Source organism: Oncorhynchus keta, chromosome 19, assembly GCF_023373465.1.
Source record: "Oncorhynchus keta strain PuntledgeMale-10-30-2019 chromosome 19, Oket_V2, whole genome shotgun sequence".
NCBI lineage: Eukaryota > Metazoa > Chordata > Actinopteri > Salmoniformes > Salmonidae > Oncorhynchus > Oncorhynchus keta.
This window is the reverse complement of record NC_068439.1, coordinates 12,810,470-12,834,388: the sequence shown is the minus strand read 5'-3', so window position 1 is coordinate 12,834,388 and position 23,919 is coordinate 12,810,470. Positions and strand designations below refer to the sequence as shown.

Sequence of the window (23,919 nt, the reverse complement as noted above, 5' to 3'; positions counted from 1 at the left end):
TTAAGTCCTCCTCCCAAGACATACGCTTGATTATGAGGGGCAAGAACGTCCAGAACATTACCCATAGTGCAATAGAAGTATGCTATCGGCAATGACTCAAAACAACAGAGCTGACGGAAATCACCAAATGGGCTATTATAATCGACAATACATTAACAAGACAGCTGTCCATATTAGCCTGATTAGAGCCAATCCAATGGCATTTACATTTCCCTACAATTATGATGTCAGGAGGATTCTAGTTTGTGTGTGCTTGTCTTGCATGCGTGTCCGAGTGTGTGTGTCCTAGAGTGTGTGTAAACACAGCGATAGATCGGTCCTCTGACCTAGTATGAACAGTCCCTAGTTTAGCTTGGCCTCCACCCAAACTGGCAGTCTTCTCAAACTGTTGACTTAACCAGTCAACGAGCTGCTGGGCTACGCTCTAATCGCTGGCTTGGTTCTCACAACCATGTTGTTGTTGTTGTAGCTAGCTAGCAGGCAGACAGGCAGGCAGGCAGGCAGGCAGGCAGGCAGGCAGGCAGACAGGCAGGCAGGCAGACAGGCAGGCAGGCAGGCAGGCAGGCAGGCAGGCAGACAGGCAGGCAGGCAGGCAGGCAGGCAGGCAGGCAGGCAGGCAGGCAGGCAGGCAGCTTTATGTGTTAGAGGTGGAAAACAACTTCCGGGTTGGGTTTCACAGAAAATATAAATAACTTGTGGAGGTCTACAATTCTTTTTCTGAGGTCTTGGCTGATTTCTTTAGATTTTCCCATGATGTCAAGGAAAGAAGCACTGAGTATGAAGGTAGGCCTTGAAATACATCAAATTGACTCAAATTATGTAAATTTGCCTTTGGGAAAGCTTCTAAAGCCATGACATAATTTTCTAGAATTTTCCAAGCTGTATGTAAATTTCTGACCCACTGGAGTTGTGATACAGTGAAATAATCTGTCTGTAAACAATTGTTGGAAAAATGACTTGTATCATACACAAAGTAGATGTCCTAACCGACTTGCCAAAACTATAGTTTGTTAACAAGAAATTTGTGGAGTGGTTGAAAAACAAGTTTTAATGACTCCAACATAAGTGTATGTAAACTTCCGACTTCAACTGTACCAATCCCTTTTCAAGTGTTCATTTGCATGATTTAAAGTCGTTTCACAATGTGTAAGACAGTTACCTGGCTAGAACTCAATAACCCTGCTTTGCTTTGGTGAAAGTCCCTGTTAGGTGTTCAGTTCCGTGCCTGAACAGGTTTGGTCCTTGAGAGAGAAAAACAAGTGGCTACATGGTAGAATCTTTGGGAAGAGAGGAGTGTGTCGGTCTCTGTAGAGGGGACCTTGTGAGTATGTGTAGTAAGGCTCCAAAATGGCACCTTATTACCCATCTAGTGCACTACTTTTGACCAGAGCCTATGGGGAAAAGCCTAGGGTGCCATTTCCTTTCCATCTATTACTCATCTCGTGTTGGATGACATCACGTGGGACAAACAGTTGTTCGAATTGCAAACCAACCTCGGCTCCATGGTAGGAACATTGGAGAGGTACATGTTTTCTTTCTGTACAGCGAACCTCGCGACCATGCCTTTTCTTCTAGTTTCCTCGTAGTCGGTCTTTTGCGCATGGCGACTGACACGTGGGCATGAGTTTTGAACTTTGTTCCAATTGCAAAGCAAACCATTTCTGGGGACTTCCAAACTCTGCTGCTGTCTGCAATGTCAGTGGAACTGATATCAGGTTCCCATGGCACTGCATGTTTCTGTCAGATGCACGCGACAGACTGATTCATATTCAAGAAGGTAGGCTAAGTAGAGGGAAATGTTACGGCTCGGAGGGTGCAAATTCTAGAACCTATTTTACACCTAATTTGTTTGTTTTGAACAGCTACCAGATGTTATTCCGGAATAGAAACACAGCTAAATCTAGGTAACACCGCCGGTAATAAATGATGAAAGGTTTGACCTGTTCTGGGATGAATTTTCAGACATTCTGAATTGGGACAAGAAAGGGAATTTTCAGACATTCTGAATTGGGACAGGAAAGGCAATTTTCAGACATTCTGAATTGGGACAGGAAAGGGAATTTTCAGACATTCTGAATTGGGACAGGAAAGGGAATTTTCAGACATTCTGAATTGGGACAGGAAAGGGAATTTTCAGACATTCTGAATTGGGACAGGAAAGGGAATTGTCCTCTTTGAAGCATCTGATTGTTAGAAGTCCAACCGATGTTGGATGAATCATTAACAACACATCTGTCACTTGGTTCAGCTATATGTTGATACTTTCATATCATAAGCCTCTAATAACATATCTGTTCTCTAAGCCAGCGACCTTGTCAAGGGTAGCTTTGCTTTCAATATTTCAACCGTGTATTGCATGTCCTGCAAACTCCATATAATTAGCACAATGGCTAGAGCTTCAATCCTGTTTTAACACACCACAGGTGTGTGTGTGTACACATTTTACTATACTTGTGAGAACCAAAAGTACTCACAAGAATAGTAAACAAACTAGAATTCAGAAGTGTGGCCATTTTTGCCAGCTATTTCAGGCTTAGGGTTAGGTTTAGGGAAAAAGTGAAAATAGGATCTTGAATGGGAATCAACTGTTGGGCCCCAAAAAGTCCTCAAGCATAGTAAGACATAGCTGTGTGTGTGTGCGACCTTACCTGTTGACTGTTGCCGGGCAGGGTTCGCTCCCACATAGCTCAGAGTACCAGTACTTGGCTGTGTTCTGGTTGTAGTCTCTGAACTCAGCTTGGGCCAGCAGGGCACTCAGCTCCTCAGCCTGCTCCGAACACATCCTCAGGTGGCCGCTGTGGAGGTTCTCCTTGACCTGCATGAAGAACACATGTCTGGTGGAGGGAAGAGAGAAGAGGGAATGTTAGACATGAACTGGAACAGGTCATGATTGGAGAGGGGTGGTGCACAGGGCCTGGAACCAAACAGGTCATGATTGGAGAGGGGTGGTGCACAGGGCCTGGAACCAAACAGGTCATGATTGGAGAGGGGTGGTGCACAGGGCCTGGAACCAAACAGGTCATGATTGGAGAGGGGTGGTGCACAGGGCCTGGAACCAAACAGGTCATGATTGGAGAGGGGTGGTGCACAGGGCCTGGAACCAAACAGGTCATGATTGGAGAGGGGTGGTGCACAGGGCCTGGAACCAAACAGGTCATGATTGGAGAGGGGTGGTGCACAGGGCCTGGAACCAAACAGGTCATGATTGGAGAGGGGTGGTGCACAGGGCCTGGAACCAAACAGGTCATGATTGGAGAGGGGTGGTGCACAGGGCTGAAACCAAACAGGTCACGATTGGGGGAGCAGGTGGAAGTTAGAGGTTGGGTTACACACAGAGCAGGTGTGTGTGTGTGGGGGGCAACAGGCCTAGAGCACCTGAAAATGGATGGTTGTTCACTCATTGACACTGTAGAAGCTCACTTTCTCACACCAACACACATTACGACTGACAGCTGACCTCCAGCTTACCAAAGCCATATACCTCAAAGTAGTACTCTGTTCCGCTTCCTAGTTCACTATGGTCATTGATGCCAGGAATAGAATGAGGAACACGAGCAGAGTTCAAAAGTAACAGCTGTTCCCAGTCAGACAGTGCGTGACGAAGTCTGACTTTTAATAACCCAGTGACTCAGTCAGCGACTAATTATTATTTAATTAATTAGGCAAGTCAGTTAAGAACAAATTCTTATTTTCAATGACGGCCTAGGAACACTGCCTTGTTCAGGTGCAGAAAGACAGATTTTTACCTTGTCAGCTCAGGGATTCGATCTTGCAACCTTTCGGTTACTAGTCCAACACTCTAAACACTAGGCTACCTTCTGCCCCGAAATGGAGCTTCATAACGCCAATCAGGGTACACACACACACACACACACACACACACACACACAGACACACACACACACACACAGAGACACACACAGACACAGAGCTCTAGCTCTTATCACAGTGTAAGAGGAGTCAGCAGCCAGCCCTGTAAACTTCGGTATAGCTGCCTATTCACAGCAGTGTGCTACAGAGTGATAAGCAGACTGGGTTCTACTGCTGTTGTGTTGTAACAGTGGGGTCTGGGTACGATAGCACCATCCAGCCTTGGCCTCTCTTCTTCTCCCGCTCTCATTCTTAAAAATAAGTCTGGTTATGTACCAAAACAAGCCCACACAAAGACACGGCTAAATCGATGTAATGATGACGCAGCGCTGTAAGCTTGTTCTTAGGGAGGTAAGGGCCCTCCCATGTTGTTGCTAAACACTTGTTATTGTGCTGAATTCAACGTGGAGGGATAGTAGGCTTCGGGAAAGAAACTGGATTTTTTTTTAAAGAAAGAAAGAAAGAATAACAATAGACAAAAACAACATGGAATACAGTGAACATTGGACTGGTACAATCACAGGCTTCTACATTGGACTGGTACAATCACAGGCTTCTACATTGGACTGGTACAATCACAGGCTTCTACATTGGACTGGTACAATCACAGGCTTCTACATTGGACTGGTACAATCACAGGCTTCTACATTGGACTGGTACAATCACAGGCTTCTACATTGGACTGGTACAATCACAGGCTTCTACATTGGACTGGTACAATCACAGGCTTCTACATTGGACTGGTACAATCACAGGCTTCTACATTGGACTGGTACAATCACAGGCTTCTACATTGGACTGGTACAATCACAGGCTTCTACATTGGACTGGTACAATCACAGGCTTCTACATCGGACTGGTACAATCACAGGCTTCTACATCGGACTGGTACAATCACAGGCTTCTACATCGGACTGGTACAATCACAGGCTTCTACATCGGACTGGTACAATCACAGGCTTCTACATCGGACTGGTACAATCACAGGCTTCTACATCGGACTGGTACAATCACAGGCTTCTACATCGGACTGGTACAATCACAGGCTTCTACATCGGACTGGTACAATCACAGGCTTCTACATTGGACTGGTACAATCACAGGCTTCTACATTGGACTGGTACAATCACAGGCTTCTACATTGGACTGGTACAATCACAGGCTTCTACATTGGACTGGTACAATCACAGGCTTCTACATTGGACTGGTACAATCACAGGCTTCTACATTGGACTGGTACAATCACAGGCTTCTACATTGGACTGGTACAATCACAGGCTTCTACATTGGACTGGTACAATCACAGGCTTCTACATTGGACTGGTACAATCACAGGCTTCTACATTGGACTGGTACAATCACAGGCTTCTACATTGGACTGGTACAATCACAGGCTTCTACATTGGACTGGTACAATCACAGGCTTCTACATTGGACTGGTACAATCACAGGCTTCTACATTGGACTGGTACAATCACAGGCTTCTACATTGGACTGGTACAATCACAGGCTTCTACATTGGACTGGTACAATCACAGGCTTCTACATCGGACTGGTACAATCACAGGCTTCTACATCGGACTGGTACAATCACAGGCTTCTACATCGGACTGGTACAATCACAGGCTTCTACATCGGACTGGTACAATCACAGGCTTCTACATCGGACTGGTACAATCACAGGCTTCTACATCGGACTGGTACAATCACAGGCTTCTACATCGGACTGGTACAATCACAGGCTTCTACATCGGACTGGTACAATCACAGGCTTCTACATTGGACTGGTACAATCACAGGCTTCTACATTGGACTGGTACAATCACAGGCTTCTACATTGGACTGGTACAATCACAGGCTTCTACATTGGACTGGTACAATCACAGGCTTCTACATTGGACTGGTACAATCACAGGCTTCTACATTGGACTGGTACAATCACAGGCTTCTACATTGGACTGGTACAATCACAGGCTTCTACATTGGACTGGTACAATCACAGGCTTCTACATTGGACTGGTACAATCACAGGCTTCTACATTGGACTGGTACAATCACAGGCTTCTACATTGGACTGGTACAATCACAGGCTTCTACATTGGACTGGTACAATCACAGGCTTCTACATTGGACTGGTACAATCACAGGCTTCTACATTGGACTGGTACAATCACAGGCTTCTACATTGGACTGGTACAATCACAGGCTTCTACATTGGACTGGTACAATCACAGGCTTCTACATTGGACTGGTACAATCACAGGCTTCTACATTGGACTGGTACTCACAGGTACATCGGACTGGTACAATCATTCTACATTGGACTGGTACAATCACAGGCTTCTACATTGGACTGGTACAATCACAGGCTTCTACATCGGACTGGTACAATCACTGGCTTCTACATCGGACTGGTACAATCACGGGCTTCTACATTGGACTGGTACAATCACAGGCTTCTACATTGGACTGGTACAATCACAGGCTTCTACATTGGACTGGTACAATCACAGGCTTCTACATTGGACTGGTACAATCACAGGCTTCTACATTGGACTGGTACAATCACAGGCTTCTACATCGGACTGGTACAATCACAGGCTTCTACATTGGACTGGCACAATCACTGGCTTCTACATTGGACTGGTACAATCACAGGCTTCTACATTGGACTGGTACAATCACGGGCTTCTACATCGTTTTCCCCGAAGTTCCATTAGTTCCTGAGATGTGGTGAATGATTGAGTTATTAAGTTGTTGCCTACTTTAACTCTGTTATGATGTGATGACACTTCTCTTTCAAGTCACTGTCCAGTGAGGCTGTTATTAACACAAAACTGAGATAATATTACACAGGATTCAGTCAGCTGGATCAAACCAGACTCCCTTGTTTTCCTCAGACATAATGTAACCTCATACCTTGTCATACCACTACCGAGCCCATCTGTTCAAATGAATAACACAACATCCCTAACAAAAAGCTATGTAAACATACAACTCCAACTGTGTGTGAGATTTACTGTCAACTCCGCTTGGTCTCTTCCTGCCACCTCTGCCCTGATAACTCCGCTTGGTCTCTTCCTGCCACCTCTGCACTGATAACTCCGCTTGGTCTCTTCCTGCCACCTCTGCCCTGATAACTCCGCTTGGTCTCTTCCTGCCACCTCTGCCCTGATAACTCCGCTTGGTCTCTTCCTGCCACCTCTGCCCTGATAACTCCGCTTGGTCTCTTCCTGCCACCTCTGCCCTGATAACTCCGCTTGGTCTCTTCCTGCCACCTCTGCCCTGATAACTCCGCTTGGTCTCTTCCTGCCACCTCTGCCCTGATAACTCCGCTTGGTCTCTTCCTGCCACCTCTGCCCTGATAACTCCGCTTGGTCTCTTCCTGCCACCTCTGCCCTGATGGCTGCAAGCATCATGCAGGAAAAAGCACTGGTTCTAGTCACACCAGCAGTCTAATTCAGCTAGCACACAATCCCATCTCATCTTGAATGCGCCAACTGTCTTGGTTTTTTTTTGCAGACTGCATATTTCAGGTAGAAAACATAATAGGTTCAGAGTCTGAACTCCAGACAGTAACAGTGCTATTTTTGTATCAAGGATGAGTTCACTTTAGAGCCAGTCCAGCGTTTGCACATAAGTAGCACAGATTGCTAGCTAGGCTAACTACACTGCTGCCTAGGGAGCCAGCTAACGTTAACTAAGTGATCATGTGATGAGGGCTGCTTGCTTGGTGAAGTGTACTTTGGATTACTTCTGTTTTTAAATAGTCTGTCGCTGGCACGCTACTCACTGTCAAACCACCATGCCTATTCTCACGTTGTGACTTACGGGCTGAATGATGTTCAATGAGCAGCTCGTAGAGTGCCCTCTTCAGGCAACAATTGAAAACGTATACAAATTAGCAGATCTATTTTTGTTCATTCTATATACAGTATATAATCTTGGTGCTTTATGTATGGAATAAAGACAGATACTAATATTTATTTGAAAGGCTAATATCACCGATAATATCAGTCAACCGATTTTAGCGGTCGGGCTCTAAACAGCACACAGCCGTCTGTTTCCCTATTGTGCTCGGCCCAGCAACAGGACTCATGTGACCAGCAGGCTGCTTGCTACCTGCCTGGTTGGAAACAAAGGGCTCTGACTACCTGTGGTTTACTATCAGTCACTGCCCTGCCTGGCCTGACTGCTCTCCTTCCCTCTCCCTCGTCACCCCGGGGTCGCCTGGGGTTTACGATCAGTCACTGCCCTGCCTGGCCTGACTGCTCTCCTTCCCTCTCCCTCGTCACCCCGGGGTCGCCTGTGGTTTACTATCAGTCACGGCCCTGCCTGGCCTGACTGCTCTCCTTCCCTCTCCCTCGTCACCCCGGGGTCGCCTGGGGTTTACTATCAGTCACGGCCCTGCCTGGCCTGACTGCTCTCCTTCCCTCTCCCTCGTCACCCCGGGGTCGCCTGGGGTTTACGATCAGTCACTGCCCTGCCTGGCCTGACTGCTCTCCTTCCCTCTCCCTCGTCACCCCGGGGTCGCCTGTGGTTTACTATCAGTCACGGCCCTGCCTGGCCTGACTGCTCTCCTTCCCTCTCCCTCGTCACCCCGGGGTCGCCTGGGGTTTACTATCAGTCACGGCCCTGCCTGGCCTGACTGCTCTCCTTCCCTCTCCCTCGTCACCCCGGGGTCGCCTGGGGTTTACGATCAGTCACTGCCCTGCCTGGCCTGACTGCTCTCCTTCCCTCTCCCTCGTCACCCCGGGGTCGCCTGTGGTTTACTATCAGTCAAGGCCCTGCCTGGCCTGACTGCTCTCCTTCCCTCTCCCTCGTCACCCCGGGGTCGCCTGTGGTTTACTATCAGTCACTGCCCTGCCTGGCCTGACTGCTCTCCTTCCCTCTCCCTCGTCATCCCGGGGTCGCCTGGGGTTTACTATCAGTCACTTCCCTGCCTGGCCTGACTGCTCTCCTTCCCTCTCCCTCGTCACCCCGGGGTCGCCTGGGGTTTACTATCAGTCACGGCCCTGCCTGGCCTGACTGCTCTCCTTCCCTCTCCCTCGTCACCCCGGGGTCGTCTGGGGTTTACTATCAGTCACTGCCCTGCCTGGCCTGACTGCTCTCCTTCCCTCTCCCTCGTCATCCCGGGGTCGCCTGGGGTTTACTATCAGTCACTTCCCTGCCTGGCCTGACTGCTCTCCTTCCCTCTCCCGCGTCACCCCGGGGTCGCCTGGGGTTTACCATCAGTCACGGCCCTGCCTGGCCTGACTGCTCTCCTTCCCTCTCCCTCGTCACCCCGGGGTCGCCTGGGGTTTACTATCAGTCACGGCCCTGCCTGGCCTGACTGCTCTCCTTCCCTCTCCCTCGTCACCCCGGGGTCGCCAGCTCACTGCTCCGCCTTACGTGACTACTTTTGGAAACACATAGCCGCTCAAATTGAAAAGGAACACTTCTCCTGTAGCGCGGTCACGTGCAGTCCAACTCTTTCATACCTCCCTCCGAATACTGGGTTTCATCTGGGCTCAGAACCAGGGCTAAATGACCATGTCTGGGTGTATACAGTATCTGTAACATCCTCGTAATAAGAAGTTAAATACTAGGTAAGTATTGGTGTTAAGGACAATGTATAGGAAACCGTTACAAGTCTAGTCTAACTTGTACAGCAAGTCGACACAATTCAACTTCCAGGACCGCAGGGCAGGAGTCTCCCCTCATCCACCATGCTTTGATGTGAACTGTAGAGGGCGATGATGAGGAGGGTGTGAGCTGGTCTGACTGTCCTCTGTGCAGGATCGTGACTGGAACACTACCCTGCCCACACACACACAACCTACCAGTCACTACCATAGACAGTAACCATCTGCACACTGCTGCCCTCACTACCCACCATCTGTCCAGGTAGGACACTGCTGCCCTCACTACCCACCATCTGTCCAGGTAGAAGGACACCGCTGCCCACACTACCCACCATCTGTCCAGGTAGAAGGACACCGCTGCCCACACTACCCACCATCTGTCCAGGTAGGACACTGCTGCCCACACTACCCACCATCTGTCCAGGTAGAAGGACACCGCTGCCCACACTACCCACCATCTGTCCAGGTAGGACACTGCTGCCCACACTACCCACCATCTGTCCAGGTAGGACACTGCTGCCCTCACTACCCACCATCTGTCCAGGTAGGACACTGCTGCCCTCACTACCCACCATCTGTACAGGTAGGACACTGCTGCCCGCACTACCCACCATCTGTCCAGGTAGGACACTGCTGCCCTCACTACCCACCATCTGTCCAGGTAGGACACTGCTGCCCTCACTACCCACCATCTGTACAGGTAGGACACTGCTGCCCTCACTACTCACCATCTGTCCAGGTAGAAGGACACTGCTGCCCTCACTACCCACCATCTGTCCAGGTAGAAGGACACTGCTGCCCTCACTACCCACCATCTGTCCAGGTAGAAGGACACTGCTGCCCTCACTACCCACCATCTGTCCAGGTAGAAGGACACTGCTGCCCTCACTACCCACCATCTGTCCAGGTAGGACACTGCTGCCCTCACTACCCACCATCTGTCCAGGTAGAAGGACACTGCTGCCCTCACTACCCACCATCTGTCCAGGTAGGACACCGCTGCCCACACTACCCACCATCTGTCCAGGTAGGACACCGCTGCCCTCACTACCCACCATCTGTCCAGGTAGGACACTGCTGCCCTCACTACCCACCATCTGTCCAGGTAGGACACTGCTGCCCTCACTACCCACCATCTGTCCAGGTAGGACACTGCTGCCCTCACTACCCACCATCTGTCCAGGTAGGACACTGCTGCCCTCACTACCCACCATCTGTCCAGGTAGGACACTGCTGCCCACACTACCCACCATCTGTCCAGGTAGGACACCGCTGCCCACATTACCCACCATCTGTCCAGGTAGGACACCGCTGCCCACACTACCCACCATCTGTCCAGGTAGAAGGACACTGCTGCCCTCACTACCCACCATCTGTCCAGGTAGGACACTGCTGCCCTCACTACCCACCATCTGTCCAGGTAGAAGGACACCGCTGCCCACACTACCCACCATCTGTCCAGGTAGGACACCGCTGCCCACACTACCCACCATCTGTCCAGGTAGAAGGACACTGCTGCCCTCACTACCCACCATCTGTCCAGGTAGGACACTGCTGCCCTCACTACCCACCATCTGTCCAGGTAGGACACTGCTGCCCTCACTACCCACCATCTGTCCAGGTAGAAGGACACTGCTGCCCTCACTACCCACCATCTGTCCAGGTAGGACACTGCTGCCCTCACTACCCACCATCTGTCCAGGTAGGACACTGCTGCCCTCACTACCCACCATCTGTCCAGGTAGAAGGACACCGCTGCCCACACTACCCACCACCTGTCCAGGTAGGACACCGCTGCCCACACTACCCACCATCTGTCCAGGTAGGACACTGCTGCCCTCACTACCCACCATCTGTCCAGGTAGGACACTGCTGCCCTCACTACCCACCATCTGTACAGGTAGGACACTGCTGCCCACACTACCCACCATCTGTCCAGGTAGGACACCGCTGCCCACACTACCCACCATCTGTCCAGGTAGAAGGACACCGCTGCCCACACTACCCACCATCTGTCCAGGTAGGACACTGCTGCCCTCACTACCCACCATCTGTCCAGGTAGGACACCGCTGCCCTCACTACCCACCATCTGTACAGGTAGGACACTGCTGCCCGCACTACCCACCATCTGTCCAGGTAGGACACTGCTGCCCTCACTACCCACCATCTGTCCAGGTAGAAGGACACTGCTGCCCTCACTACCCACCATCTGTCCAGGTAGGACACCGCTGCCCTCACTACCCACCATCTGTCTAGGTAGAAGGACACTGCTGCCCTCACTACCCACCATCTGTCCAGGTAGGACACCGCTGCCCTCACTACCCACCATCTGTCCAGGTAGAAGGACACTGCTGCCCACACTACCCACCATCTGTCCAGGTAGGACACCGCTGCCCACACTACCCACCATCTGTCCAGGTAGAAGGACACTGCTGCCCTCACTACCCACCATCTGTCCAGGTAGGACACCGCTGCCCTCACTACCCACCATCTGTCTAGGTAGAAGGACACTGCTGCCCTCACTACCCACCATCTGTCCAGGTAGGACACCGCTGCCCTCACTACCCACCATCTGTCCAGGTAGAAGGACACCGCTGCCCACACTACCCACCATCTGTCCAGGTAGGACACCGCTGCCCACACTACCCACCATCTGTCCAGGTAGAAGGACACTGCTGCCCTCACTACCCACCATCTGTCCAGGTAGGACACTGCTGCCCTCACTACCCACCATCTGTCCAGGTAGAAGGACACCGCTGCCCACACTACCCACCATCTGTCCAGGTAGGACACCGCTGCCCACACTACCCACCATCTGTCCAGGTAGAAGGACACTGCTGCCCTCACTACCCACCATCTGTCCAGGTAGGACACTGCTGCCCTCACTACCCACCATCTGTCCAGGTAGGACACTGCTGCCCTCACTACCCACCATCTGTCCAGGTAGGACACTGCTGCCCTCACTACCCACCATCTGTCCAGGTAGAAGGACACTGCTGCCCTCACTACCCACCATCTGTCCAGGTAGGACACTGCTGCCCTCACTACCCACCATCTGTCCAGGTAGGACACTGCTGCCCTCACTACCCACCATCTGTCCAGGTAGAAGGACACCGCTGCCCACACTACCCACCATCTGTCCAGGTAGAAGGACACCGCTGCCCACACTACCCACCATCTGTCCAGGTAGGACACCGCTGCCCACACTACCCACCATCTGTCCAGGTAGGACACTGCTGCCCTCACTACCCACCATCTGTCCAGGTAGGACACTGCTGCCCTCACTACCCACCATCTGTACAGGTAGGACACTGCTGCCCACACTACCCACCATCTGTCCAGGTAGGACACCGCTGCCCACACTACCCACCATCTGTCCAGGTAGAAGGACACCGCTGCCCACACTACCCACCATCTGTCCAGGTAGAAGGACACCGCTGCCCACACTACCCACCATCTGTCCAGGTAGAAGGACACCGCTGCCCACACTACCCACCATCTGTCCAGGTAGAAGGACACCGCTGCCCACACTACCCACCATCTGTCCAGGTAGAAGGACACCGCTGCCCACACTACCCACCATCTGTCCAGGTAGAAGGACACCGCTGCCCACACTACCCACCATCTGTCCAGGTAGAAGGACACCGCTGCCCACACTACCCACCATCTGTCCAGGTAGGACACCGCTGCCCACACTACCCACCATCTGTCCAGGTAGAAGGACACCGCTGCCCACACTACCCACCATCTGTCCAGGTAGAAGAACACCGCTGCCCACACTACCCACCATCTGTCCAGGTAGAAGGACACCGCTGCCCACACTACCCACCATCTGTCTAGGTAGAAGGACACCGCTGCCCACACTACCCACCATCTGTCCAGGTAGAAGGACACTGCACATAAAACCAGTCAGTAACGTGTGTGACCACCATCATGCAACGCAAAACATCACCTTCGCATAGAGTTGATCAGGCTGTTGATTGTAGGTGGTGGAATGTTCTCCCACTCCTATTCAATGGCTTTGCGAAGTTGCTGGATATTGACGGAAACTGGAAAGCGATCCAGAGCATCCCAAACATGCTCAATGGGTGACATGTCTGGTGAGTATGCAGGCCATGGAAGAACTGGGACATTTTCAGCTTCCAGGGATTGTGTACAGATCCTTGCAACATTGGACCGTGAATTATCATGCTGCAACACGAGGTGATGGCGGTGGATGAACGGCACGGTATGTGTATGTTATCATGCTGCAACACGAGGTGATGGCGGTGGATGAACGGCACGTTATGTGCATGTTATCATGCTGCAACACGAGGTGATGGCGGTGGATGAACGGCACGACACGCCAGTGCATTCAAATTGCCATCGATATAATGCAATTGTGTTCATTGTCCGTAGCTTATGCCTGCCCATCCATAACCCCACCATGGGGCACTCTGTTCTGTTCACAACGTTGACATCAGCCGACCACTCGTCCACACAACGCCATAAACGTGGTCTGCGGTTGTGAGGCAGGTTGTATGTACTGCTAAATTCTCTAAAACGATGTTAGAGGCGGAGTATTGTAGAAAAATTCACAAATGCAGCTCAGGCAGAATGCTCACTAACAGGAATGTAAAAAACTAAATTGCACAAAACTTGAGAGAAATAGGTTTTTGTGCTTAAGGAACATTTCTGGAATCATTCATGTCAGCTCATGAAACACTTTACATGTTGCGTTTATTTTTTTGTTCAGTATACAGTAGTCAAAAGTTTAGACACGGCTACTCATTCAAGGGTTTCTTTATTTTCACCAATTTCTACATTGTAGAATAATAGTGAAGACATCAAAACCATTCAAATACACATGGAATCATGTTATAACCAACAACAACAAAAAAGGGTTAAACGAATCAAAAAGACATTTATGAGATTCTTCAAAGTAGCCCCCCTTTGCCTTGATCACAGCTTTGCTCACTCATGGCATTCTCTCAACCATCTTCACCTATAATGATTTTCCAACATCTTGAAGGAGTTCCCACATATGCTGAGCACTTGTTGGCTGCTTTTCCTTCACTCTGCAGTCCAACTCATCCCAAGCCATCTCAATTGGGTTGAGGTCAGGTGATTGTGGAGGCCAGGTCATATAATGCAGCACTCCATCACTCTCCTTCTTGGTCAAATAGCCCTTACACAGCCTGGGAGGTGTGTTGGGTCATTGTCCTGTTGAAAAACAAATGATAGTCCCACGAAGCACAAACCAGATGGGATGGTGTATCGCTGCAGTAGCCATGCTGGTTTTGTGTGCCTTGAATTCTAAATAAATCACAGACAGTGTCACCAGTAAAGCACCATCACACCACCTCCTCCATGCTTCACGGCGGGAACCAAACATGCGGAGATCATCCGTTCACCTACTCCACATCTCACAAAGACACGGTGGTTGGAGCCAGAAAACTCTAATTTGGACTCATCAGACCAAAGGACAGATTTCCACAGGTCTAATGTCCATTGCTCATGTTTCTTGGCCCAAGCAAGCCTCTTCTTCTTATTGGTGTCCTTTAGTAGTGGTTTCTATACAGCAATTCACCTATGAAGGCCTGATTCACACAGTCTCCTCTGAACAGTTAATGTTGAGATGCTTCAGACTTCAAGTAACAGACACATTTATTTGGGCTGTAATTTCTGAGGCTGGTAACTCGAATGAACTTATCCTCTGCAGCAGACGTAACTCTGGGTCTTCCTTTCCTGTGGCGGTCCTCATGAGAAACAGTTTCATCATAGCGCTTGGTTTTTGCGACTGCACGACTGAAGAAACTTTCAAAGTTCTTAAATATTTTCAGAATTTACTGACCTTCATGTCTTCAAAGTAATGGACGGTCATTTCTCTGTGCTTATTTGAGCTGTTCTTTCCATAATATGGACTTATAGGGCTCTTCTGTATACCTCTTCCCCCCTACCATGTCACAACACAACTGATTGGCTGCATTAAGAAGAAAATCAATTCCTCAAATTAACCTTTAACAAGGCACACCTGTTAATTGAAATGCATTCCAGGTGACTACCAAATGAAGCTGTTTGAGAAAATGCCAAGAGTGTGCAAAGCTGTCAAGGAAAAGGGTGGGTACTTTGAAGAATCTCTAATATAAAATATATTTGGATTTGTTTAACCCTTTTTTGGTTACTACATGATTCCATGTGTTATTTCATAGTTTGTGTCTTCACTATTATTCTACAATGTAGAAAATTGTTTAAAAAGTAAAGGCAACCCCTTGAATGACTGTCGAAACTTTTGACTGGAACTGTATATATAATTAAATCTTCAACAGGATTAGGCCTATTTTTGATCAAATTTGAATGGAATTGATGGAGAGAAAGACCGTGAGAGAGTGTTTGCCTGCACACTGATTTAAAGCAATGATATTTGAGTGATAGGCTGCTTTAATTAAAACTCTTTACAATTAAAAAATAAAATAATGTCACCCCCACATTGTGACCTGCAGCTCCATACGGAGAAGCGCTGTCTGTCCCGTTGGTGATTGATCATGCAGATAGCAGAGAGTCGGCCGTAGAGAAGCCAGATTGAGACATTACATATCAATTAAAAACAGATCCATTTCACATCATGCTGTTCATAGAAATCATTTATTATAACAATTGTAGCAGTTATTTTTTTCTCTGGAAAAGAGAGCGGGTTTGGGCTGGAAATCTCTAACCTGGTTGCCACTATTCAACTCTAACGCAGACGGACAAAACAGCAGGGGTTCTAGTTAAGCCTGCAGGGAATCTGATATTGGAACAGAAAACCCTTAAACCTCCTCTCTGCTGGCCCGGTTTAAATACAACTGGGATGAACACAGCCTCTTTAAGGCTTTCATTACTGTCAAGGAACACCTGCTCTCAGACCACTGGACCGCATGGTACATTTACTGCTCACACACACACACACACACACACACACACACACACACACACACACACACACACACACACACACACACACACACACACACACAATGGATGACAGCGGAGGCTCCAACACAAAGTAATCGGTTCTTGCTGGAATGCTAAAACACTTGACTGCATAGCTGGAATAATTCAATTAAAGTGGACCGTAGACTGAGGGGGGAATATGGTTCATTGATCCCTATGTGTGACAGCAGATGGAAGATAAGAGAGGAGGAGAAGGAGAAGGAAGAAGAGAAAGGGGGAGGAAGAGGGCGTTTAGTGCACTTGAGTTATGATTTTTTAAACTGTGTTTTAGATGTTGTCAAAGTTAAATGACTTCAAATAGGCTATATAATGCATTTCACATGCTCTCCTCTTCACCTCTTCTTTTTTTTTACCTTTATTTAACTAGACAAGTCAGTTAAGAACACATTCTTATTTTCAATGACGGCCTAGGAACAGTGGGTAAACTGCCTGTTCAGGGGCAGAACGACAGATTTGTACTTTGTCAGCTCGGGGATTTGAACTTGCAACCTTCCGTTACTATTCCAACGCTCTAACCACTAGGCTACCCTGCCGCCCCTCCACTCTAACCACTAGGCTACCCTGCCGCCCCTCCACTCTAACCACTAGGCTACCCTGCCGCCCCATCCACTCTAACCACTAGGCTACCCTGCCGCCCCTCCACTCTAACCACTAGGCTACCCTGCCGCCCCTCCACTCTAACCACTAGGCTACCCTGCCGCCCCCACTCTAACCACTAGGCTACCCTGCCGCCCCCACTCTAACCACTAGGCTACCCTGCCGCCCCCACTCTAACCACTAGGCTACCCTGCCGCCCCCACTCTAACCACTAGGCTACCCTGCCGCCCCCACTCTAACCACTAGGCTACCCTGCCGCCCCCCACTCTAACCACTAGGCTACCCTGCCGCCCCCACTCTAACCACTAGGCTACCCTGCCGCCCCCACTCTAACCACTAGGCTACCCTGCCGCCCCCCACTCTAACCACTAGGCTACCCTGCCGCCCCCACTCTAACCACTAGGCTACCCTGCCGCCCCTCCACTCTAACCACTAGGCTACCCTGCCGCCCCTCCACTCTAACCACTAGGCTACCCTGCCGCCCCTCCACTCTAACCACTAGGCTACCCTGCCGCCCCTCCACTCTAACCACTAGGCTACCCTGCCGCCCCTCCACTCTAACCACTAGGCTACCCTGCCGCCCCTCCACTCTAACCACTAGGCTACCCTGCCGCCCCTCCACTCTAACCACTAGGCTACCCTGCCGCCCCTCCACTCTAACCACTAGGCTACCCTGCCGCCCCTCCACTCTAACCACTAGGCTACCCTGCCGCCCCTCCACTCTAACCACTAGGCTACCCTGCCGCCCCTCCACTCTAACCACTAGGCTACCCTGCCGCCCCTCCACTCTAACCACTAGGCTACCCTGCCGCCCCTCCACTCTAACCACTAGGCTACCCTGCCGCCCCTCCACTCTAACCACTAGGCTACCCTGCCGCCCCTCAGTACTTTTTTCTTAACTAAATTAAAAGAGTTAACAAGTTCTCAAAAGTAGCCAAAAACAAATTATAAAACAATTGTTTCAACTCGACTTCTCCTCTCAGTAGTAACATAGAACACATCAGAACGTCAGAGTTCACAGTTTCCAGAAGAACATAAAGTCCGTGTGAAATGAAACCAAAAAACATCTGCCTTGCGACTGCACCGCATCAGCCAATGAGAAGTGTCTGTTTCAGAGCTCACAGGACCAGGCTCTAAACAATGTGGTTTGTTGGAGTAACAAACAACACAGCCCAAAGCTGTGGTGCTAGAGGTCACTCCCAATCAACGAACTCTAATAACCCCATTCCACCACTCACTGTCTCTCAATGAAACCTTCACAATGTACACTCTCCATCCAACACAAGGCTGTTAATCAGCTGGTTTAAGCAACGGAAAGAGGGACAAAACAGTAAATAAATAAGATAATATTATTCACACGCCGACTGTATTCCTGAATCCAAAGAGTGGCATTTCCAGGCCAACAAATAAGTTGTTTTTGTACGCTAAAACGTCCTGTGGTTATGGAAGTGTAACGGAGTCCATAATAATGGACTGTAGAAGGGCAAAGGTCACACACACAGCCCAGAGCCAGCCACAGACATCCTTCCTGGCTGGGAACTAATGCTATGGGTTCAAACTAGATATACGAGGGACTGATACTTGAGTTCAGAGACCTTAAGGCAGGTTTAAAAAAAAAGTTTGGGGAAAAGGACAAGGGCTGACTGAGGAAACCCTCATCTCCTAAACTAAGGCAAATGGCTATAATATTAACACGAATGGTCTTGAATTCTGTGAAAAACACCCATCAGCCTTGTTGTGACAATATCTAGGTTGTGCTGACATGTAAAGACACGAGTTGGCAGGGCTCAATAATACACAACGGCTCTCCCAGGGGGTTTAGAGGGAGGATAGCAAAGCACAACGACACTGTGACTTCTGCATTTGCACCCAAGTTGAACTGACAAAGCATTCTCAAACGTTCCTCTCTAACCGAATTCACAGATATATTGAAACCAAAACAAAAGCAACAATGTCAAAGATTCTAGTGAGTTACAGTTCGTATAAAGGAAATTAGTCAACTGAAATAAATTAATTAGTCCCTAATCTATGGATTTCACATGACTGGGAATACAGATATGCACCTGGTCACAGATACCTTAAAACAGGTAGGGGTGTTGATCCTAAAACCAGTCAGTATCTGGTGTGACCAGACAGAGTTAAATCAGGCTGTTGACTGTATTGGTGGGAACTGAACACGCTGTTGTATATGTTGACCCAGCCAGGCCATGGAAGAACTGGGAAATGTTCAGCTTCCAGGAGCCCCCCATGTCATAACATACCTGGACCACCTATTGAGATGTGCCTTTGTTGTAGTCAAAGTAGAAATGCTATGAGAAGTTGGGGCTTGCAGGTACGTTTTAAAGTTGGTTTCGTGTTAAATGGTTTAAGGGCTAGAGCTAGCCGAATAAATATAATAATAATAATAATAATAATAATAATGAGTTTGTAATAAATCTAGAGTAGCTTGCCTTCAGCAAGCCAACGAATAAGAAGAGTGTAGAGCGCTGCGGATCCCGAACAGAGCAGTGCTGCAGTCACCCTGTGTCATTCTGCGGTTGGGAACGAGTGGTCAGATCAGACCAGCTTCGGGAGGGAAATATTTCTGTCGTCCTGCAGGTTATGTAAACGATCGTCTTTCTGATTGTTGCGCATCAGACTACCTATTGTATTAAAACGTCACATCCGTCTCATTCACTGCTTCGGGTTAAAGAGGCCTACATGTGGTCTCAATGAAATCGAGTAGGCTGCCTACAATCGGGGGGAGGGGGGGGGGGGCAGTCATCTTTCCAAGGAAATGTACTTCCCAAATATGAGGATTAGAATATAGTTAACTACATTGCCTAAAAATAAATATTGATCACCCATATTTGTCTGTCTGGAAATCGTCCCACTCCTAAAATGTAAGATATAAAACGAAGTGAGAGTGAAAGAGCAAGTCTCTTCAATTCTGCACTCTTCAATTCTGCACTCTTCAATTCTGCACTCTTCAATTCTGCACTCTTCAATTCTGCACTCTCCAGTAATAGCGATAGTCTACGTCTAGCCTACTCGCTGACATAGCCCGGTAATAACGAAAGTCTACGTCTAGCCTACTCGCTGATATATCCCGGTAATACAGAAAGTCTACGTCTAGCTTACTCGCTGATATATCCCAGTAATACCGAAAGCGTAATATAAAAATGGCCACGTGAGAATCTCTGATAATTTAACCTATTTCTTTGGTTATTTATTTTTGCACATTTCGATATTGCCAATAAGGCGCCAATTGCTGAGTCTTCACATGAGCCTAAAATAACATTGTGGGATCAGTTCTGGTGGCGAGTGGGACGAAAAGCTGCAGGTGTGAATACATCAGTTCTGTGCCAGAGTGGACCAAGCGCGCACACACACACACACACACACACACACACACACACACACACACACACACACACACACACACACACACACACACACACACACACACACACACACACACACACAGCTTCCAATAATGGGAAAGCAGCAGGATTTGGTGATGATTCTATAAATTTAAGCAGTCCAGCTTATGTAAGCAGCTTTTTATTTTGTATTCTGTGAGTGCAGAGTCCACCATGTGCTATGTAACAGGGTGAGAGAGAGGCCCGTGTATATGCGTACGTGAGTGTGTACATACTGGCATTCTGCGTGCGTCTGTACCCACTAAGGACAATTCACACGCTCTCCAGCATCTGTTACTACCTGCAGGCTTCCCAGTACCAGGGCGTACGTACGTGCGTGCGTATAGCTGTGAGGGTAAGTGCGTATAGCTGTGAGGGTAAGTGCGTATAGCTGTGAGGGTAAGTGCGTATAGCTGTGAGGGTAAGTGCGTATAGCTGTGAGGGTAAGTGCGTATAGCTGTGAGGGTAAGTGCGTATAGCTGTGAGGGTAAGTGCGTATAGCTGTGAGGGTAAGTGCGTATAGCTGTGAGGGTAAGTGCGTATAGCTGTGAGGGTAAGTGCGTATAGCTGTGAGGGTAAGTACGTATAGCTGTGAGGGTAAGTGTGAGCATGCCTATAATGCTGAAAAACCACTGTCACTTGCCAAGAACACTCAGTTCCATTGGTGGATATTAGTTTCTGAGAGTCGTCCTTCATCAGTAAACTATTGGCTGGGGTCTCTCTCACTCATACCCTGGCAGTGCAACACTTGTAGCCGTCAGAACAAGCTGATAGATGGAGGAATAGACTAGAGCACATGCAGAGGAGAGATGGAGGAATAGACTAGAGCACATGCAGAGGAGAGATGGAGGAATAGACTAGAGCACATGCAGAGGAGAGATGGAGGAATAGACTAGAGCACATGCAGAGGAGAGATGGAGGAATAGACTAGAGCACATGCAGAGGAGAGATGGAGGAATAGACTAGAGCACATGCAGAGGAGAGATGGAGGAATAGACTAGAGCACATGCAGAGGAGAGATGGAGGAATAGACTAGAGCACATGCAGAGGAGATGGATGGAGGAATAGACTGGAGAGCACATGCAGAGGAGAGATGGAGGAATAGACTAGAGCACATGCAGAGGAGAGATGGAGGAATAGACTAGAGCACATGCAGAGGAGAGATGGAGGAATAGACTAGAGCACATGCAGAGGAGAGATGGAGGAATAGACTAGAGCACATGCAGAGGAGAGATGGAGGAATAGACTAGAGCACATGCAGAGGAGAGATGGAGGAATAGACTAGAGCACATGCAGAGGAGAGATGGAGGAATAGACTAGAGCACATGCAGAGGAGAGATGGAGGAATAGAGAGAGGAGAGATGGAGGAATAGACTAGAGGAATAGACTAGAGCACATGCAGAGGAGAGATGGAGGAATAGACTAGAGCACATGCAGAGGAGAGATGGAGGAATAGACTAGAGCACATGCAGAGGAGAGATGGAGGAATAGACTAGAGCACATGCAGAGGAGAGATGGAGGAATAGACTAGAGCACATGCAGAGGAGAGATGGAGGAATAGACTAGAGCACATGCAGAGATGGAGAGATGGAGGAATGGAGAATAGAGCTAGAGCACATGCAGAGGAGAGATGGAGGAATAGACTAGAGCACATGCAGAGGAGAGATGGAGGAATAGACTAGAGCACATGCAGAGGAGAGATGGAGGAATAGACTAGAGCACATGCAGAGGAGAGATGGAGGAATAGACTAGAGCACATGCAGAGGAGAGATGGAGGAATAGACTAGAGCACATGCAGAGGAGAGATGGAGGAATAGACTAGAGCACATGCAGAGGAGAGATGGAGGAATAGACTAGAGCACATGCAGAGGAGAGATGGAGGAATAGACTAGAGCACATGCAGAGGAGAGATGGAGGAATAGACTAGAGCACATGCAGAGGAGAGATGGAGGAATAGACTAGAGCACATGCAGAGGAGAGATGGAGGAATAGACTAGAGCACATGCAGAGGAGAGATGGAGGAATAGACTAGAGCACATGCAGAGGAGAGATGGAGGAATAGACTAGAGCACATGCAGAGGAGAGATGGAGGAATAGACTAGAGCACATGCAGAGGAGAGATGGAGGAATAGACTAGAGCACATGCAGAGGAGAGATGGAGGAATAGACTAGAGCACATGCAGAGGAGAGATGGAGGAATAGACTAGAGCACATGCAGAGGAGAGATGGAGGAATAGACTAGAGCACATGCAGAGGAGAGATGGAGGAATAGACTAGAGCACATGCAGAGGAGAGATGGAGGAATAGACTAGAGCACATGCAGAGGAGAGATGGAGGAATAGACTAGAGCACATGCAGAGGAGAGATGGAGGAATAGACTAGAGCACATGCAGAGGAGAGATGGAGGAATAGACTAGAGCACATGCAGAGGAGAGATGGAGGAATAGACTAGAGCACATGCAGAGGAGAGATGGAGGAATAGACTAGAGCACATGCAGAGGAGAGATGGAGGAATAGACTAGAGCACATGCAGAGGAGAGATGGAGGAATAGACTAGAGCACATGCAGAGGAGAGATGGAGGAATAGACTAGAGCACATGCAGAGGAGAGATGGAGGAATAGACTAGAGCACATGCAGAGGAGAGATGGAGGAATAGACTAGAGCACATGCAGAGGAGAGATGGAGGAATAGACTAGAGCACATGCAGAGGAGAGATGGAGGAATAGACTAGAGCACATGCAGAGGAGAGATGGAGGAATAGACTAGAGCACATGCAGAGGAGAGATGGAGGAATAGACTAGAGCACATGCAGAGGAGAGATGGAGGAATAGACTAGAGCACATGCAGAGGAGAGATGGAGGAATAGACTAGAGCACATGCAGAGGAGAGATGGAGGAATAGACTAGAGCACATGCAGAGGAGAGATGGAGGAATAGACTAGAGCACATGCAGAGGAGAGATGGAGGAATAGACTAGAGCACATGCAGAGGAGAGATGGAGGAATAGACTAGAGCACATGCAGAGGAGAGATGGAGGAATAGACTAGAGCACATGCAGAGGAGAGATGGAGGAATAGACTAGAGCACATGCAGAGGAGAGATGGAGGAATAGACTAGAGCACATGCAGAGGAGAGATGGAGCAGAAGAGATGGAGGAATAGACTAGAGCACATGCAGAGGAGAGATGGAGGAATAGACTAGAGCACATGCAGAGGAGAGATGGAGGAATAGACTAGAGCACATGCAGAGGAGAGATGGAGGAATAGACTAGAGCACATGCAGAGGAGAGATGGAGGAATAGACTAGAGCACATGCAGAGGAGAGATGGAGGAATAGACTAGAGCACATGCAGAGGAGAGATGGAGGAATAGACTAGAGCACATGCAGAGGAGAGATGGAGGAATAGACTAGAGCACATGCAGAGGAGAGATGGAGGAATAGACTAGAGCACATG

At 49.0% G+C, this 23,919-nt stretch overlaps 1 protein-coding gene and 1 long non-coding RNA gene across 4 annotated transcripts in view; one reads left to right on the top strand and one right to left on the bottom strand.

Annotated features, from left to right (window-relative positions):
• LOC118379250 (E3 ubiquitin-protein ligase MYLIP-A-like) overlaps positions 1-23,919 on the bottom strand; it is a 50,732-nt gene that overhangs the window by 11,819 nt on the left and 14,994 nt on the right. For 2 of the 3 annotated variants that reach the window (XM_052469654.1, XM_052469653.1), the window contains exon 3: positions 2,649-2,834. In XM_052469654.1, the coding sequence (XP_052325614.1) occupies positions 2,649-2,821 (173 nt within the window). In that variant the 5' untranslated portion in view covers positions 2,822-2,834. Of the gene's footprint in view, positions 1-2,648; positions 2,835-21,108; positions 21,490-23,919 lie in introns of those variants that run through there. The other variant, XM_052469655.1, reaches the window with a different exon arrangement.
• LOC127909238 (uncharacterized) lies at positions 9,731-12,174 on the top strand. The gene is made up of 3 exons (XR_008070337.1): positions 9,731-9,837; positions 10,795-11,076; positions 12,076-12,174. It is a non-coding gene; the product is annotated as an uncharacterized LOC127909238 (long non-coding RNA).